A 20,812-nucleotide genomic window follows, 5' to 3' on the forward strand; every position below is an offset into this window, starting at 1 on the left:
CATTACTCATCTCATATGTGTAAACTGTACTATATACTATTCTACGGTACCTTAGTTACTTTAATTGTTTGTAAATATTATGTGACCCATCTCATATGTATATATCGTACTCTATACTATGCCACTGTATCTTAGTCCAATGAAGCTCTGATATATATGTATATATATTCTTAATCCATTCCTTACTTAGATTTATTTTGTATTTTGGGTATATGTTGTGAAACTGTTAGATATTACTTGTTAGATATTACTGCACTGTTGGAACGAGAAGCACAAGCATTTCTCTACACCCGCTAAACACGTGTATGGGACCAATACAATTTGATTTGATTTAAATATGTGCATGTGACAAATACACATTTATTTGATTTGTTTGTTCTTATAGGTAGCCAGATCGTGATTACAACAAAACATTTTACCACACTGTCTTGTTTCATTGGTGAGTAAAAACTAATGCTTCCTCATACCCTTTAACTTTTTTTGTCTGAAAATAAAATATTAATTTGACTCAACTGCGTTACACACTCCAGTGAGCAGATGGCGATGTCGGGCTTTAAGGCAATGCTGCCAATGTGACGTATAATCTAGTGGACGCGACGCTTCTTACACACAGCAACAGTTAGACAGCCACCTCCGTAGCTTGCTAGCCAAACCGATACAGCTCGTTAGACGCTTTCGTGTATATTAGCCACTATGTTTTAAACCCATGTCTGTTGTCTAGTTAGTTATCCCATTTAATGTAATATTTACTGTGTTGTTATTGGTAAACTAGCTGGCTGGTTAAATTAGCACTATCCTAGCAAGCAAGCTGACATCGCCATGACCTCACTAAGCTACTCTCCAACTATTAAAGAAGAGGTCTGCTGGACGGAGAAGGAGGATGCTGTTCGAGTGAAAGAAGAAGAGAAAGAAGTTACAGTAAAAGAAGAGGGAGACGCGTTTAGAGTGAAAGTGGAGGAGGAAGTTACTGTGAAAGAAGAGGAGCAAGAGGAGGATGGAGTTGTCGGAGTGAAAGAAGAGAATAGGGAGATGACTGTCACATCGAAAAAGGAAGAGGAAACTGGATATCTGGGCTCGTTTTCCCAAAGTGGTCTTAAGGCATCCTATGGTTCTACCGATGAAGTTAGCCTTAAAATGCGTTTGGGAAAATCGGCCCAGATTAACACTAGTAAGTACTGTCTTAAAACAGAGGCACAAACTCTGCAGTTGTTGAACTGACGTGTGGTGTTAAAGGGTAAATCTGCAGTTGTTACATCCATATTTAGACTTGATAATTATTTATATATAGCCATTTATTCTTGAAGAATATAACATATGCCCCATGGGCTTAGTTCAAAGTTTTGTCTTCGCTTGATTATTGTCCAGCTATGTGGTACTGCAAAGAAATACCTAGTTAAGTTGCAGCTGGCCAAGAACAGAGCTGCAGGTCTTGCTCTTAAATGTAATCAGAGGGCTAATTTAATGCTATGTATGCCAGTCTCTTGACTAAGAGGTGAGGAGTTGCAGTTTGGTTGGTTGATTGATTGATTGTTTGTGTGTCTTTTTTAAAGGGGCAACCAAGGATTTAAAAAGCAACAAAATGGTATCCCTGAAAATTGGTTTGGTTAACATCTGAGGGATGGGAGCTGGAGAAATGTAACCACACTCAAATCCACAGAGAAAGCTATTGTAGAAACCTTAACCCAAAACCTAGCGACCTCGTCAAGAAGTAAGGACATCTTGGCGTAACGGTTAAAATGTGTTGTCTTGACTGTGGCTGGGCTCAGGTTTGAGTCTAGCTCAGAGCTCCCCCTGAATTCGCTACACTATGGTTACAAGTAGTCATCCACCGATATGACATTTTTGGCCAATACCGATATCCAATATTTTACTTGCAAAAAAAAAACACGATACCAATAACCAATATTTAAAAATGTTGCGTCCTTTTAAGCATTTTGGTACAGTTAAATAGTTAAAACACACACATGGACGCAGCGGTCTAAGGCACTGCATCTTAGTGCAAGAGGTGTCACTACAGTCCCTGGTTCGAACCCAGGCTCTATGACATCCGGCCGTGATTAGGAGTCCCATAGGGCGGCGCACAATTGGCCCCATTATCAGTAAAACATCATCAAAACCTATTTCTTTGACTTCCTGTGCTGTTTCGTTGTTCAGTTGTTTCATTCTCAACCAAGATTTCTCATACTAGCTCTAGTTAGTTAGCTAACATCATCTAAAATAACCCTAATTTACAAGATCGTTCTTATTTGATTAATGGTGGTCGGACCCATCTATGTGAAGCTAGCCACAATACATATTAGCCACAATAGTGGACTTTGCGTTTAGCCTTCAAAATAAAAGTATGTAATTGACAGTGACGCAAATTAATACAAATAGTAGAATTATGCCATAATTGCATAAGCAAGGTTGGAGTGTTGTTATATAAAATCAACAAGACAATAATTTGTTAATTTGACAATCAGTTGATCAGTTATACTTTAGAATTGCATTGGGGACATACTTATTTCACTGTATAGCCTTACCTATGGATTGTGGATCAATGACATGGGGTATCAGTCTACTCAGTGACACCCAGAGAACATTAGCGTTGTAGCTCTTATTGCGGGACTCTTAAACAACAGTAAATTGAGCCACATTTATTGTCAAATTATGTGTTTTGAACACTATTCTTGAGGAAAAACAATACTGCGTGGATGTTTTGGAGTCTGATAACTGAGGTGGACATTGGGAAAAAATATATTGTGTATTGAGTAGACTGATACCCCATTTCATTGATCCCCAATCCTTAGGTAAAGCTGTACAGTGTAATATAAATGTCACTACACACAATAGGCTGACTGGGGAGGTGATTTCACACAGTCACAGTCAGTGTAGCACAAGCTCAGAAGATAGAGGGGGGCAATCAATTCACATATGGTATCGAGGGCACAGCTGGGGGCAGAGGGAGGTCTTGCAAACTCGAAAGGTGAATTTTTAGAAGTGTTGCTGATTAATTAGGGCCGATTTCAAGTTTTCATAACAATTGGAAATTGGTATTTTTGGGCACCGATTTCCGATAATAAAAAAAAATATATATATATATTTTTTATACCTTTTTATTTAACTAGGCAAGTCAGTTAAGAACACATTCTTATTTTCAATGACTGCCAAGGAACTGTGGGTTAACTGCCTTGTTCAGGGGCAGAACAACAGATTTTCACCTCAAGGGTTCCAATCTTGCAACCGCACAGTTAACTAGTCCAACGCTCTAACCATTGCACTCCACGAGTAGCCTGCCTGTTACGCAAATGCAGTAGAAGCCAAGGTAAATTGCTAGCTAGCATTAAACTTATCTTATAAAAAACAATCAATCATAATCACTAGTTATACCTACTAATCCAGTTTAGCAGGCAATATTAACCAGGTGAAATTGTGTCATTTCTCTTGCGTTCATTGCACGCAGAGTCAGGGTATATGCAACCGTTTGGGCTGCCTGGCTCATTGCAAACTAATTTGCCAGAATTTTACATAATTATGACATACATTGAAGGTTGTGCAATGTAACAAGAATATTTAGACTTAGGGATGCCACCCGTTAGATAAAATACAGAACGGTTCCGTCTTTCACTGAAATAATAAACGTTTTGTTTTCTAAATGATAGTTTCCGGATTCGATCATATTAATGACCTAACGCTCGTATTTCTGTGTGTTATTATGTTATAATTAAGTCTGATTTGATAGAGCAGTCTGACTGAGCAGCAGCAGGCCCGTAATCATTCATTCAAACAGCACTTTAATGCGTTTTGCCTGCAGCTCTTCGCAAGCACATCGCTGTTTATGATGTAACCAATGTGAAATGGTTAGCTAGTTAGCTGGGTGTGCGCTAATACTGTTTCAAACGTCACTCGCTTTTAGATTTGGAGTAGTTATTCCCCTTGCGCGGCAAGGGCCGCAGCTTTTGTGGAGTGATGGGTAACGATGCTTCGAGTGTGGCTGTTGTCGATGTGTTCCTGGTTCAAGCCCAGGGGCGAGGAGGGGGACGGAAGCTATACTGTTACACTGTTAATACTATAGTGCCTATAAGAACATCCAATATTCAAAGGTATATGAAATACAAATGGTATAGAGAGAAATAGTCCTATAAATACTATATTAACTACAACCTAAAACCTCTTACCTTGGAATATTAAAGTCTCATGTTAAAAGGAACCAACAACTTTCATATGTTCTCATGTTCTGAGCAAGGAACTTAAACGTTAGCTTTTTTTATATGGCACACATTTTTACATGGCACATATTACTTTCTTCTCCAACACTTTGTTTTTGCATTATTTAAACCAAATTGAACGCGTTTCGTTATTTATTTAAGGCTAAATTGATTTGATTGATGTTTTATATTAAGTTAAAATAAGTGTTAATTCAGTATTGTTCTAATTGTCATTATTACAAATAAAAAATATATAAAACTCGGCCAATTAATCGGTATTGGCTTTTTTGGTACTCCAATAATCGGAATCGGTATCGGCGTTGAAAAATCATAATTGGTCGACCTCTAATACAGATTTTAATAGTAATGCAGAACTCTGCAGGCTATCTTTGCAGTAAATTGCAACACCACCCCCTTTGGCAGTTCTATCTTGGCGGAAAATGTCATAGTTAGCGATGGAGATTTCAGGGTTTTTGGTGGTTTTCCTAAGCCAGGATTCAGACACGGCTAAGACATCCGGGTTGGCAGAGTGTGCTAAAGCAGTGAGTAAAACAACCTTAGTGAGTAGGCTTCTTAATGTTAACATTCATGAAACCAAGGCTTTTACGGTTGCAGAAGTCAACAAATGAGAGTACCTGGGGAGTGGGATTGGAGCTAGGCACTGCAGGACCTGGATTAACCTCTACATCACCAGAGGAACAGAGGAGAAGTAGGATAAGGGTACGGCTAAATGCTATACGAACTGGCCATCTAGCACGTTCGGAACGGAGAGAAAAAGGAGCAGGTTTCTGGGCACGAAAGCATAGATTCAAGGCATAGTGTACAGACAAAGGGAAGGTAGGATGTGAGTACATTGGAGGTAAATCTAGGCATTGAGTAATGATGAGAGAGATATTTAAACCAGGTGAGGTCATCGCATATCTAGGAGGTGGGACAACATGGTTGGTTAAGGCATATTGAGCAGGGCTAGAGGCTCTACAGTGAAATAAGACAGTAATCACAAACCATTGATATTAGAGTGAGGCATGCATAGCCAAGTGAACATATGAGTCCAGTGAGTGGTTGGGCTGACTGGGGACACGGTGATTTAGACAGTTAGCAGGCCGATGCTAAGAGTTAGTAGGCCGGGGCTAAACAAGCTAGCAGTTAGCAGACTGGGGCTGGCAAGATATCAGTTAGCAGGCAAGCTAGCAGTTAGCAGACCGGGACAGGCAAGCTAGGAGTTAGCAGACCGGGGCTAGCAAGTTAGCCTTTGGGTGATGTTGATAGACCAGTCGTGGAATTAATAGGGTTCCAAGTAGCTCTAGGCATCTAGCAGGTTAGCAGAATGGGCCTTCAGCGGGCGTCGGGCCTGTTGGAATCCTCGGGCAGATTATGTCGGTATTCCAGTCGTAGAGGATCGGCGGGGTTCCGTGCCCCTTCCCGGCAGTAGAAGAGGTCCGGATATTGTAGCCCAGGAGTGGGCTTCGGTGGTAGCACAGGAGTCCTGGCTGGGCTAGCTTCAGGCTAATTGGTGGAAACGCTAGCCAGGAGTGGTCACCTGGGATTGCGGTTAGCTAGTTGCGAAGATCAAAATGAAAATGTCCAGAGTTTGCGTAGGAATCCGGGAATATGGAGAGAAATAGATCCGTTATGCTCTGGTTTGAGTCACGTTGTTCGAACTGGCCAGAGCTTTCCGAGCTAAAGGTTAGTTGATGACCACTAGCAATGGATTGCTAACTGATAGCTGGTAGGTAATTAGCTGGCTAGCTTCATTTGAGGGATTCCAGATCCGAAGTAAATAGAAATACTTTAGAAAAAAGCAGATCTACCCCACATTTGGTGAGGCGTGTTGCAGGAGAGTATTTAGAAGTTAAGGTTTAGGAAAATATTTTAAAAGATATGCGAAGAAAAATATGTAAAAAGAGATATACAAGGGACACGACAGGACAAAGACGTCTGACTGCTACTCCGTCTTGGAAGAGACGTTTATGTCATATGTCGTGAAGCTAATAAGAGTGACGCTATTACTGTGTAACTCCGATAGGGCAACATGTGTTCCGGTGCTCGTCTTGTTGGCGAAAGCCAACATCACCCACGACAGAGAATGGCTGATTCCAAAGGGCAATGAATTCCATTATCCTGACGTTAATGGATCTCGCCTTTGAGTTGTCTCGCTGAAATGTTCTTACTCTTTCAAATGACTGCTCGACTTTTTGACTGCTGGATCCACACAGCAGACATTGTGGGCTAGGTTAGGAATGCTGTGTTGAACCTGTAGCGCAACATTTTACATGGCGTCATTACATCATTTACCTACGTTATATTTGATCCCCTGCTGATTTTGTACGTTTGCGCACTGACAAAGAAATGATCAGTCTATAATTTTAATAGTAGGTTTATATGAACAGTGAGAGGCAGAATAACAACAAAAAAATCCAGAAAAATGCATGTAAAAAATGTTATAAATTGATTTGCATTTTAATGAGGGAAATACTTTTTTCCCCTCACTGTATGCACGTCAGTTTTGCACATTGCATTAAACTTCACATCGGGCCCATAGAGATGTTGGTATTTTTAGCAAATATCAGCTGATTCTGATACCGATATATCATACATCCCTAGTGTCATGACGCTAGCCCTTTCAGTGAATTGACTAGCAGAGATGTAAACACCCCGCCCCCCCCTTGTTAGTTTTTATGACTTTACAACCACGTCGTAAATCCACTCAGTGCCTTCGAAAAATATTCAGACACCTTGACTTTTCCCACATTTTGTTACGTTACAACCTTATTCTAAAATTGCATAGAATTGGTTTTTATTTAATCAATCTTCACAGTATAGCGACGAAGCGAAAACAGGTTTTTAGAAATGTTTGCACATTTATTAAAACATAAAAACAGATACCTTGTTTACAGAAGTATTCAGACCCTTTGCTATGAGACGTGAAATTGAGTTCAGGTGCATCCTGTTTCCATTGATCATCCTTAAGATGTTTCTACAACTTGATTGGAGTCCACTTGTGGTAAATTAAATTGATTGGACATGATTTGGAAAGGCACACACCTGTTTACATAACGTCCCACAGTTGACAGTGCATGTCAGAGCAAAAACCAAGGTCGAAGGAATTGTCCATAGAGCTCCGAGACAGGATTGTGTCAAGGCTCAGATCTGGGGAAGGGTAACAAAACATTTATGCAGCTTTGAAGGTCCTCAAGAACACAGTGGCCTCCATTCTTAAATTGAAGAAGTTTGGAACCACCAAGACTCTTCCTAGAGCTGGCCACCCGGCCAAACTGAGCAATTGGGGGAGAAGGGCCTTGGTCAGGGAGGTGACCAAGAACCCGATGGTCACTCTGACAAAGCTCCAGAGTTCCTCCGTGGAGATGGTAGAACCTTCCAGAAGGACAACAATCTCTGCAGCACTCCAACAATCAGGCCTTTATGGTAGAGTCGCCAGACGGAAGCCACTTCTCAATAAAAGGCACATGCCAGCTTGCGTGAAGTTTGCCAAAAGGCACCTAAAGACTCTCAGACCATGAGAAACAGGATTGTCTGGTCTGATGAAACCAACTATTTGGCCTGAATGCCAAGCGTCATATCTGGAGGAAACCTGGCACCATCCCTACGGTAAAGCAAGGTGGTGGCAGCATCATGCTATGGGGATGTTTTTCAGCAGCAGGGACTGGGAGACTACTCAGCATTGAGGCAAAGACGAACGGAGAAAACTACAGAGAGATCCTTGATGAAAACCTGCTCCAGAGCGCTCAGGACCTCAGGCTGGGGTGAAGGTTCACCTTCCAACAGAATAACAACCCTAAGCACCCAGCCAAGTCACTGCAGGAGTGGCTTCGGACAAGTCTCTGAATGTCCTTGAGTGGCCCAGCCAGAGCCCGGACTTAAACCCGATCGAACATCTCTGGAGAGACCTGGAAATAGCTGTGCAGCAATGCTTCCCATCCAACCTGACAGATCTTGAGAGGATCTGCAGAGAAGAATGGGAGGAACTCACCAAGTACTGGTGTGCCAAGCTTGTAGCGTCCTACCCAAGAAAGTACTGAGTAAAGGGTCTGAATACTATTGAAGTTTTTTTATTTTTCATAAATTAGCAAAGATTTCTGAACCTGTTTTTGCTTTGTCATTATGGGGTATTGTGTGTAGATTGATGAGAAAAAAATTACTTAATACATTTTAGAACAACATGGAAAAAGTCAAGGGAGCTGAATACTTTCCGAAGGCATTGTATATACAAAAGTATGGGGACCCCTTCAAATTAGTTGATGTGGCTATTTCAGCTATACCTGTTGTTGACAGGTGTATACAATAGAGCACACAGCCATGCAATCTCCATAGACAAACATTGCCAGTAGAATGGCCTTATTGAAGAGCTCAGTAACTTTCAACGTGGCACTGTCATAGGAGGCCGCCTTTACAGCAAGTCAGTTTGTCAAATCTCTTTCCTGCTCGAGCTGACCCGGTCAACTGTAAGTGCTGTTATTGTGAAGTGGAAATGTATAGGAGCAACAACGGCTCTGCCGCGATGTGGTAGGCTACACAAGCTCATAGAACGGGACCACCGAGTACTGGAGTGTGTAGCTCGTAAAAATAGTCTGTCCTCGTCTGCTACACTCTACCGAGTTCCAGACTGTCTCTGGAAGCAACGTTAGCACAATAACTTTTTGTCGGGAGCTTCATGAAATGGGTTTCCATGGCCGAGCAGCCACACACAGTCCTAAGATCACCATGCACAATGCCAAGCGTCGACTGGAATGGTGTAAAGCTCGCCTCCAATGGACTCTGGAGCAGTGGAAACACATTCTCTGGAGTGATGAATCACGCTTCACCATCTGGCAGTCCGACGGACAAATCTGGGTTTGAGAACGCTACCTGCCCAAATGCATAGTGCCAACTGTAAAGTTTTGTGGAGGAGGAATAGGGCTGTTTTTCATGGTTCTGACTAAGCCCTTTAATTCAGGTGAAGGGAAATCTTAACGCTACGATTCTATGCTTCCAACTTTGGGGCAACAGTTTGGGGAAGGCCCTTACCTGTTTCAGCATGACTATGCCTCCATGCACAGAGCGAGGTCTATACATAAATAGTTTGTTGAGATCGGTGTGAGTTTGTTGAGATCGGTGTGGAAGAACTTGACTGGCCTGCACAGAGCCCTGACCTCAACCCCATCAAATACCTTTGCGATGAATTGGAACGCCGACTGCGAGCCATGCCTAATCGCCCAACCTCCGTAATGCGCTTGTGGCTGAATGGAAGAGTGGAGGCTGTTATACCAATAAAGAGGGGACCGTCTTCATATTAATGCCCATGATTTTGGAATGAGATGTTCGATGAGACCCAGACGGCATCCCTAGCCGCATCCTCAGAGCAGTCTCTGATCAGCTGGCAGGAGTGTTAACGGACATTCAATCTCTCCCTATCCCAGTCTCGTGTCCCAACTTGCTTCAAGATGTCTGCTATTGTTACTGTGTCCAAGAACGCAAAACGAACTTCACTAAATGACTATCGCCTGTAGCACTCACTTCTGTCATCATGAAGTGCTTTGAGAAGCTAGTTAAGTTCCTCGGCGTATACATCGCTGACAATCTGAATACTAAATGCATGCTTGGAGCTAGGAACACAAGCATTTTATTACACCCGCAAAGAAATCTGCTAAATATGTGTATGCGAGGCAATAAAATTTGATTTGACGAGCAGGTGTCCATATACTTTTGGTAATATATTGTAGATGTCCAAGCCTACCTCTTTCAGGTAATACATTCAATGCATTATTAGCCTTATATTTAGCTCGTTAATAATGGATTATGCATAATAAACTTCTAACTTATAGCCTCTGCCTCTTGTGCAATACGCACTCATCTGCCTCCTTAAATAAAGTTAAGTTGGAGTCCCATGCAGGAAAAGATAGACTAGAATAGCTTGCTGGACTGTTTTTATTTTTGAATTTCTTATACAAATAGACTATTGGAAGAGGGATGCTAGCTCTTGTTTTCCTAATGTTAAATACAGCAGCCAATAGAACTCACGGGTAGATTGAAATAAGAGCGAATGCGCGATTGCAGTAGGCTAAAGCAGTTATTTATTCAGATCCATAACCATTCGATCTTCATGAAGAGTTGTGAAAGTCTTCTGCATCTAATTCTAATCCTATATTATTCAAGGATGTCATTAGAATGATGAAGATTAGGACAACACAACTTATTTAATTTAACTGTTTACAGCGAAGAAGGAATGAAGCAACAATAGAGAGAAAGAGATAGGCTAATGACATTAGCGGAAACATTATGAAAGGTATATGTCAGCCTACTAATTATACAAATAGGCCCTGTTATATTTCAAAATTACATTTGTTAGCTTATACTTGTAACTTTGTAGGTAGCATGTGCTGCACCAGAATCATATGTTCTCTTCCCTGCTTTATCATGGTTTGAAAGATGTATAGTTGAAGTCGGAAGTTTACATACACTTAGGTTGGAGTCATTAAAACTAGTTTTTCAACCACTCCACAAATTTATTGTTAACAAATTATAGTTTTGGGAAGTTGGTTAGGACATCTACTTTGTGCATGACACAAGTAATTTTTCCAACAATTGTTTACGGATATATCATTTCACTTCTAATTCACTATCACAGTTGCAATGGGTCAGAAAATGATGGCATTTTGATGGCATAGAAGCTTCTGATAGGCTAATTGATATAATTTGAGTCAATTGGAGGTGTACCTGTGGATGTGTTTTAAGGCCTACCTTCAAACTCAGTGCCTCTTTGCTTGACATCATGGGAAAATCTAAAGAAATCAGCCAAAACCTCAGAAAAAAAATGGTAGACTTCTACAAGTCTGCTTCATCCTTGGGAGCAATTTCCAAACGCCTGAAGGTACCACATTCATCTGTACGAACAATAGTACAGATGAACACCATGGGACCACGCAGCCGCCATACCGCTCAGGAAGGAGACGCATTCTGTCTCCTAGAGATGAACGTACTTTGGTGCAAAAAGTGTAAATCAATCCCAGAAGAACAGCAAAGTACCTTGTGAAGATGCTGGAGGAAACAGGTACAAGTATCTATATCCACAGTAAAACGAGTCCTATATCGACATAACCTGAAAGGCCACTCCTCCAAACCCGCCAAAAAAGCCAGACTACAGTTTGCAACTGCACATGGGGACAAAGATCGCACTTTTTGTAGAAAAGTAATCTGGTCTGATGATACAAAAATAGAACTGTTTGGCCATAATAACCATCGTTATACTTGGAGGAAAAAGGGGGAGGCTTGCAAGCCGAAGAACACCATCCCAACCGTGAAGCACGGGGGTGGCAGCATCATGTTTTGGGGTGTGCTTTGCAGCAGGAGGGACTGGTGCACTTCACAAAATGGATGGCATCATGAGGAAGTAAAATAATGTGGCTATATTGAAGCAACATCTCAAGACATCAGTCAGGAAGTTAAAGCTTGGTCACAAATGGGTCTTCCAAATGTACAATGACCGTAAGCATACTTCCAAAGTTGTGGCAAAATGGCATAAGGACAACAAAGTGAAGGTATTGGAGTGGCCATCACAAAGCCCTGATGTCAATCTCATAGAACATTTGTGGGCAGAACTGAAAAAGTGTGTGCGAGCAAGGAGGCCTACAAACCTGACTCAGTTACACCAGCTCTGTCAGGAGGAATGGGCCAAAATTCACCCAACTTATTGTGGGAAGCTTGTGGAAGGCTACCCAAAACGTTTGACCCAAGTTAAACAAGTAAAGGCAATGCTACCAAATAGAAATTGAGTGTATGTAAACTTCTGTCCCACTTGGAATGTGAAGAAAGAAATAAAAGCTGAAATAAATCATTATCTCTACTATTATTCTGACATTTCACATTCTTAAAATAAAGTGGTGATCCTAACTGACCTAAGACAGGACATTTTTACTAGGATTAAATGTCAGGAATTGTAAAAAAAAAACTGAGTTTAAATGTATTTGGCTAAGGTGTATGTAAACTTCCGACTTCAACTGAATGTAATTCCAGTTTGTATAATACAGTACAGTAATGCAGTTCACACTAAAAAATATCCTACTGGAGCTAGTTTCAAATCAAACCAAATTTTAATTGTCACATGCGTCAAATACAACTGGTGTAGACTTTATTGTGAAATGCTTACTTACAAGCCCTTAATCAGTTCAATAAATAGTTAAGAAAATATTTACCTAAGAGAGCATATAGCTATCTACATCTATGGGCGTTTGTTTTTCTGTCGTGCATAATGTGCAGTAGGCTATATCATTGGCTACAGTATATGTATTGGATAAGGCACAATCATTTGGGATTTTTTGGGGCTTGGGCTCATTAAATGTCTAATGTAGGGCTCATATTTAATGTATAGCTCTCATCAAATCCAGACAGGCCTATTTATGTGCTTTTGAATGACACTTACAGTTTTGGCAGGAAATACCGGGTTACCCAGGAGAACATTTATTTATTCTCTGGGAAAATATTAAACCCTAGTTAAGCAATAACTCAAGGAGGGGTTGTGGTATATGGCAAGTATACCATGGGTAAGGGCTGTTCTTACGCATGACGTGATGCGGAGCGCCTAGATATAGCCCTTAGCCGCGGTATATTGACCATATACTATAAACCCCAGAGAGCAGTAAAAATAAATGTTTTGTCAGCCAATCAGCATTCAGGGCTCGAACCCCCAGTTTATAATGTATTTTATTCCTTTAAGTTCACATGTGGAACTGCATGAAATGTGTACTTTTGTTTCTAATCATTTAGAAAACTTTGAGCAAAAACAGTTTTTAGCAAATAAAAAAATAAAAAAATATTCCATTTACACAAGTGTTCAGACCCTTTACTCAGTACTTTGTTGAAACACCTTTGGCAGTGATTACAGTCTCGTGTCTTCTTGGGTGTAACACTACAAGTTTGGCACACCTGTATTTGGGGAGTTTCTCCCATTCTTCTCTGCAGATCCTCTCAAGCTCTGTCAGGTTTTATGGGGAGCGTTGCTCCACAGCTATTTTCAGGTCTCTCCAGAGATGTTAGATTAGTTTTAAAGTCCAAATATGGATGTACCAAGCCTGGCTCATGCAGCCCGTGGCAACCTGATGACGCCGAGTCACGTCATAAACAAGTACGTGGGGGAAAACAACAGACGTTTGCCATCTGTGCCCATTCAGCAGCCTAGATTTACCAGGTTATTACTTCTACACAAACACTTTTTGGGGTTCTCATAGGTTTACAATTGTTGTTTTGATTATTTGTTGAACTGCCGCTACGATAATATTTGGTTGTGATAGTTGCAAAATACCTATTTTTGGATGCAGCACTTGTTAGCTTGAATGCTAACGCTCATTGACAGGCTCGTAGCAAATCTAGCAAAAGAGCATTTTACTGGTTGAAGTGTTTAAGTATAAAGCAGTTGCGATGATGACACAAAATTAAGCAGGACATTCAAACAAACCTTACGATTATAATCCAAAAGTAGTGTGAAATGCACTCAAACAATTTATTTTTGCTGGCATCCTACGAGGATGAGTTTTTCCCCATGGTGGGGAAATTGTGAATAGCAACACAGCTTAATGTGAGTTTTCTTGAGTAGCACTCCCGATCTTGTACTGGTAATGTGCAGTAATTTACGGAATACATAGAAAAAACCCACACTGAACAAAAATATAAACACAACATGTAAAAGTGTTGGTCTCATGTTTCATGAGCGAAGTAATAGATCCCTGAAATGTCCATACGGACAAAAAGCGTATTTCGCAAATTGTGTGCACAAATTTATTTACATCCCTGTTAGAGCATTTATCCTTTGCCAAGGTAACCCATCCATCTGACAGGTGTGTCATATCACGGTCGCCAGGTGTACGGTGTTTCCTCCGACACATTGGTGCGGCTGGCTTATGGGTTAAGTGGGCATTGTGTCAAGAAGCAGTGCGGCTTGGCTGGATTGTGTTTAGGAGAACTCGCAGCTCTCAACCTTCGCCTCTCCCGAGTCGGTACGGGAGTTGCGGCGATGGAACAAGACTGTAACTACCAATTGGATACCATGAAATTGGGGAGAAAAAGGTTTTTTATTTATATACAAATATATATATATATACACACACACACACACACACACACACACACACACACACACACACACACACACACACACACACACACAGTGGGGCAAAAAAGTATTTAGTCAGCCACCAATTGTGCAAGTTCTCCCACTTAAAAAGATGAGAGAGGCCAGTAATTTTCATCATAGGTACACTTCAACTATGACAGACAAAATGAGAAGAAAAACAATCCAGAAAATCACATTGTAGGATTTTTTATTAATTTATTTGCAAATTATGGTGGAAAATAAGTATTTCCATTGATCATTTTTGTGTGATTTTGTTGTCAGCACATTCAACTATGTAAAGAAAAAAGTATTTAATAAGAATATTTCATTCATTCAGAGTGGGTTAGGGTGTGTTATTTTAGTGTTCCCTTAATTTTTTTGAGCAGTGTATATATATTACTAATAAAAAGACACATGATCATTACACAGGTACATCTTGTGCTTGGGACAATAAAAGGCCACTCTAAATTGTGCAGTTTTGTCTCACAACACAATGCCACAGATGTCTCTAGTTTTGAGGGAGTGTGCAATTGGCATGCTGACTGCAGGAATGTCCACCAGAGCTGTTGCCTGAGAATTTAATGTTAATTTCTCTAACATAAGCCATCGCAACGTCATTTTAGAGAATTTGGCAATAGGTCCAACCGGCCTCACACTGCAGACCACGTGTATGGCATCTTGTGGGCGAGTGATTTGCTGATGTCAACACTGTGAACAGAGTGACCCATGGTGGGGTTATGGTAAGGGCAGGCATAAGCTATGGACATCAAATACATTTGCATTTTATCGATGGCAATTGGAATGCACAGAGATACTGTGACGAGATCCTGAGGCCTATTGTGGTGCCATTTATCTGCCTCCATCACCTCATGATTCAGCATATTAATGCACGGCCCAATGTTGAAAGGATCTGTACACAATTCCTGGAAGCTGAACATTTTCTAGTTCTTCCATGCCCTGCATACTTACCAGACATGTCACCCGATGAGCATGTTAGCGATGCTCTGGATCAACGTGTACAACCGCATGTTCCAGTTCCCGCCAATATCCAGCAACTTCGCACAGCAATTGAAGAGGAGTGGGACAACATTCCACAGACCACAATCAACAGCCTGATCAACTCTATGTGAAGGAGATGTTGCGCTGCATGAGGCAAATGGTGGTCACACCAGATACTGCCCCTTTTAAAAAATATATACGTTAGCAGTCAAAAATTTGAACACATCTACTCATTCAAGGATTTTTCTTTATTTTTTACTATTTTCTACATTGTAGAATTATAGTGAAGACATCACAACTATGAAATAACACATATGGAATCATGTTGTAACCAAAAAAGTGTTCATCAAATCAAAATATATTTTAGATTCTTCAAAGTAGCCACCCTTTGCCTTGATGACGGCTTTGCACACTCTGGCATTCTCTCAATCAGCTTCATGAGGAATGCTTTTCCAACATACTTGAAGAAGTTCCCACATACTGAGCACTTGTTGGCTGCTTTTCCTTTGCTCTGTGCTCCAACTCACCCCAAACCATCTCAATTGGGTTTAGGTCAGGTGATTGTGGAGGCGAGGTCACTCTCCTTGGTCAAATGAGTCCCACAAACCAGATGGGATGTCCTATTGCTGCAGAATGCTGTGGTAGCCATGCTGGTTAAGTGTGCCTTGAATTCTAAATCACAGACAGTGTCACCAGCAAAGCACCATCACACCTCCTCCTTCAAGGTGGGAACCACACATGCGCCGATCATCTGTTCACCTACTCTGTGTCACACAAAGAGACCAAAATACAGATTTCCAACCGGTCTAATGTCCATTGCTTGTGTTTCTTGGCCCAAGCAAATCTCTTCTTATTATTGGTGTCCTTTAGTAGTGGTTTCTTTGCAGCAATTCAACCATGAAGGCCTGATTCACGTAGTCTCCTCTGAACAGTTGTTGAGATGTGTCTGTTACTTGAACTCTGAAGCATTTATTTGGGCTGCAATCAACTCTAATGAACGTATCCTCTGCAGTAGCGGTAACTGGGTCTTCCTTTCCTGTGGCGGTCCTCATGAGAGCCAGTTTCATCATAGCACTTGATGGTTTTTGCGACTGCACTTGAAGAAACTTCTTGAAATGTTCTTGATTACTTGAAGACATGAAGGTCAGTTAATGATGGACTGTCGTTTCTCTTTGCTTATCTGAGCTGTTCTTGCCACAATATGGACTTGGTCTCATCTTTATACCACCCCTACCTTGTCACAACACAACCGATTGGCTAAAACGCATTAAGAAGGAAAGAAATTCCACAAAGGAACTTTTAACAAGGCACACCTGTCAATTGAAATGCATTCCTGGTGACTACCTCATGAAGCTGGTTGAGAGAATACCAAGACTGTGCAAAGCTGTCATCAAAGCCTAGGGTGGCTACTTTGAAGAATCTCAAATATATTTTGATTTAACACTTTTTGATTACTACATGATTCCATATGTGTTGTTTCATAGTTTTGATGTCTTCACTATTATTCTACAATGTAGAAAATATTTAAAATAAAGATGAACCCTTTAATGAGTAGGTGTGTCCAAACTTTTGACTGGTACTGTATATGTGACTAACAGATGCATATCTGTATTCCCAGTCATGTGAAATCCATAGATTAGGGCCTAAAGAATTTATTTCAGTTCACTGATTTCCTTATATGAACTGTAACTATGTAAAAACGTTTAAATTGTTGCATGTTGCAGTTATATTTTTGTTCTGTATAAAATCTTAGCTCACCATTTTTGCTCCATGCAGATCTACTGCATCCGTAACTAGCGGTTTCTGCATTAGCATGGAGCTAACATTAGCGTGCACACCGCCCTCATGCGGCAAATTTGAGCAAACCTAGAAGGGAGCCTGCCTATATTGGTGACCAAAGGTCATCTGGCACAAAACGAAGTGTTTCAGAAAGTCTAATTTATTTCTAGCCTAGAATAATCCACTTTACCACTAATGTGAAAAAATATCAAATATGACTGTTGTCACTTGACTGTCTTTAAGACAATTGGCAAATACATTTGTAAAAGCATTTATACTTCATTAGACAGTCATGGGCATCACATTTTAGCTGAAATAAACAGGAGATTTCTGCTGTTGTGGGCCTTTAACCATCTGTCTGACTTTGTTGTTCACACAGGAGAGAGATTTGACTATCGTGGATCCTCTGTAGCGCCTCAACAATATCATGACGCTGACGAGGCAGAGAAGAGTCTCTCCACATCAGAACACCTCAAGAAAAACCAGGGGAAACCCACAGGGAAGAAATCTCACCGATGCTCCGACTGTGGGAAGAGTTACTCAAGATCAGATTCACTAAAGGTACACCAGAGAATTCACAATGGAGAGAAACCTTATACCTGTGATCAATGTGGGAAGAGTTTTGTTACATCTAGCCGTCTGACTATACACCAGAGAACACATACAGGAGAGAAGCCATATAGCTGTGATCAATGTGAGAAGAGTTTTGTTACGTCTAGCCATCTGACTATACACCAGAGAACACACACAGGAGAGAAATCTTACCATTGCTCTGACTGTGGAAAGAGTTACTCAAGATCAGATTCACTAAAAGTACACCAGAGAATTCACACTGGAGAGAAACCTTTTATCTGTTATCAGTGTGGGAAGAGTTTGAATGATCCAAGCAGCATGGAAACACACCAGGGAATTCAGGCTGGAGAGAAACCTCATTGCTGCTTTGATTGCGGGAGGAGATTCACCCCTTCAGAGGACCTTAAAAAATGTCAGAGAATTCATACAGGAGTGAAACCTTATAACTGTTATCAATGTGGGAAGAGTTTTACTGAATCTAGACAGCTGACAATACATCAGAGAGCACACACAGGAGAGAAACCTTACCCCTGCCCTAACTGTGGAAAGAGTTTTGTTTCTTCAGTACATTTAAAATCACACCAGAGAACACACACTGGAGAGAAGCCTTATAGCTGTAATCAATGTGGGAAGAGTTTTACTCACTCAAGCTGCCTGATGGTACATCGGAGAACACACACAGGAGAGAAACCTTATAGCTGTAACCAATGTGGGAAGAGCTTTGTTACATCTAGCCGTCTGACTATACACCAGAGAACACACACAGGAGAGAAGCCTTATAGCTGTGATCAATGTGGGAATAGTTTTACTACATCTAGCCATCTGACTATGCACCAGAGAACACACACAGGAGAGAAGCCTTATAGCTGTGATCAATGTGGGAAGAGTTTTACTACATCTAGCCATCTGACTATTCACCAGCGGACACACACAGGAGAGAACCCTTATAGCTGTAATCAATGTGGGAAGAGATACACTGGTAGAAAATCTCTGATTAAACATCAGAAAAGACATATATGAGGAAATTGTACCATGATTTCAATTAAATAATGTCACAATGTAGAATGTTTTTAACATTGTAGTAGGAGTATTTTAATGTCACAATGTATAACCCTAAACGTTTGCCCCCCCCCATTCTATTGATATTAGCCTCATAAGGGCAAAAAACAGGCTCTGAATTGAAAGAGCACTATTTATGTGATTAACAAAGAAAGTGTTGCGTTACACTTACCGTGTTGGGACCCACTTGAAAAAAAATGCAACACCTCAAAATGTAGCTAGATGTTTTCTACAAATTGTCCTCTAACCAGTGATGTAAGCATTATTCCCAGATTCCATGTGGTTTTCGAGCTGTTAGTTTTAACAGGACATTTAACCTCATCTCCCCCCTCTCATGCAACTGATTTCAATGTGATATCTATATGAGTGATGACATAAGTGTTGCATATCTCCTCATTTTTGCGACCCCTACATTTAAACGCATTACTCCAAAATGTTGCGGACTGAAATTCCACAAATGAACTTTTAACAAGGCACACCTGTTAATTGAAATGCATTCCAGGTGAAGCTGGTTGAGGGAATGCAAAGCTGTCATCAAGGCAAAGGGTGGCTACTTTGAAGAAATTCAAATATAAAATATGTTTTCTATATGTGTTATTTCATAGTTGTTGTGTCTTTACTATTATTCTACAATGTATAAAATAGTAAAAACAAAGAAGAACCCTTGAATGAGTAGGTGTGTCCAAACTTTTGACTGGTATTGTACGTTCACTTTTGGTTGATAGTGAAAGTTGAAAATACACATGTTTCAGTTTGTTATTTCAATGACTTGAAAACATCTTAATTTCAAAATATTTGCAGCTTATACACATGGACAGAGTATTATTTATTTACAACATTCAAGTGCTAATTGTATTTATTCCTCTTCTGAAGAAGCGTGACTCAAATCACCTACTCATGTCAAACATCCAGCGTGGCAAAATATATATATTTCGTATTATTCCATGCCTCACCATTAAGGGAATTCTTGCCAATACCTATTAACAAAGGGGTATACATTTGGTTTTGATATGTCATATTTACATTTCATGTAACATTTGGTCATCTTAATTATTCATGCAACCAACTTTTTACAAGTATTTTGTTTACAAACAATGGAGTAAAACAAACTTATATTTTGGGTTGGACATTGCATCCTATTCTTATTATTTTAGCTAATGGCATTTCCTGCTCATTAGTCTTTCAGTTTTTATCGTTATTCTTTAGTTTTTTATCCTCTTATGTTTGTTGTGTAGTAAATATTTCAGTTCTTTTTTGATTTTTCTATGAAGTGCATTGTGTTGCATCCATGTCTGAAATGTGCTATATAAATAAAGCATAAGTTAATTTTAACATATTGCTAAAAATGGAACCAATGACCAAATTCACCCAATCCAGTGCATTTCTGTTGAAAAGGAAAAATGTTGAAATCAATAATGCGTCAAAGGATCCAACTACTGAAAACTGAAACAAACAAATGGATCAAACAGATCAATCCCACTTTTCAAGCCTGCTGAAGGCATGGTAAACACCACCCCGGGCTCTACCAGGGGCACACTTGAGGTGGTCTCCCACAGCTCTGCAAACTGTATGTGGCAGTAGGTAGTACCAATGCCTGACCTAGCGCCTGAAGACAAAAGTCAGACACAGATTCCAAATGATGGTCATTAAATGATTCAATTATTTTCAATACATGAAGTAATAGCTTCAAAATAGATGTCTACCATCTCTATAATGAATAGGCTGATCAAAATATAGCATAGTCATTTTGAGTTTCAATAATAATAAATCAGTTATTTATTGCTTTTCTTATGTGCCAAAAGTGACAAAACAGTGTGAGCCAGCAATCTTTCTTTACATTGAGCATCACCCCATACCTGCGATATCGTGATTTGTCAAAATGATCAGTGACGCAAACCTGAACAAAGTTCCTCGTTAGTCGTTGCACAGTCTTGACAGCATAGAGAGAGGCCTCAACTTTGTGTCATTGTGGCATCCGTGACCGTGACCGCATGGGCTGCGCCATTGAGGCTTACAACCCATAGGAATCCCCACCCAGTTGACAACTCTGACTATTTTAAAATGGTGGAAGCCCTCAATGTCTCTGCCCCATGCTAAAATGGCCATTTGGCCA

At 40.4% G+C, this 20,812-nt stretch overlaps 1 protein-coding gene across 1 annotated transcript; it reads left to right on the forward strand.

Annotated features, from left to right (window-relative positions):
* The first annotated feature begins 587 nt into the window (after positions 1-587).
* On the forward strand, positions 588-20,052 carry LOC109899780 (zinc finger protein 501-like). Its single transcript, XM_020495304.2, has 2 exons — positions 588-1,168; positions 17,447-20,052. The coding sequence occupies exons 1-2, from the start codon at positions 820-822 to the stop codon at positions 18,658-18,660; spliced, it is 1,563 nt and encodes a 520-aa protein (XP_020350893.1). The 5' UTR covers positions 588-819; the 3' UTR covers positions 18,661-20,052.
* The last annotated feature ends 760 nt before the right edge of the window (positions 20,053-20,812 follow it).

This window comes from Oncorhynchus kisutch, linkage group LG11 (genome assembly GCF_002021735.2).
Source record: "Oncorhynchus kisutch isolate 150728-3 linkage group LG11, Okis_V2, whole genome shotgun sequence".
NCBI lineage: Eukaryota > Metazoa > Chordata > Actinopteri > Salmoniformes > Salmonidae > Oncorhynchus > Oncorhynchus kisutch.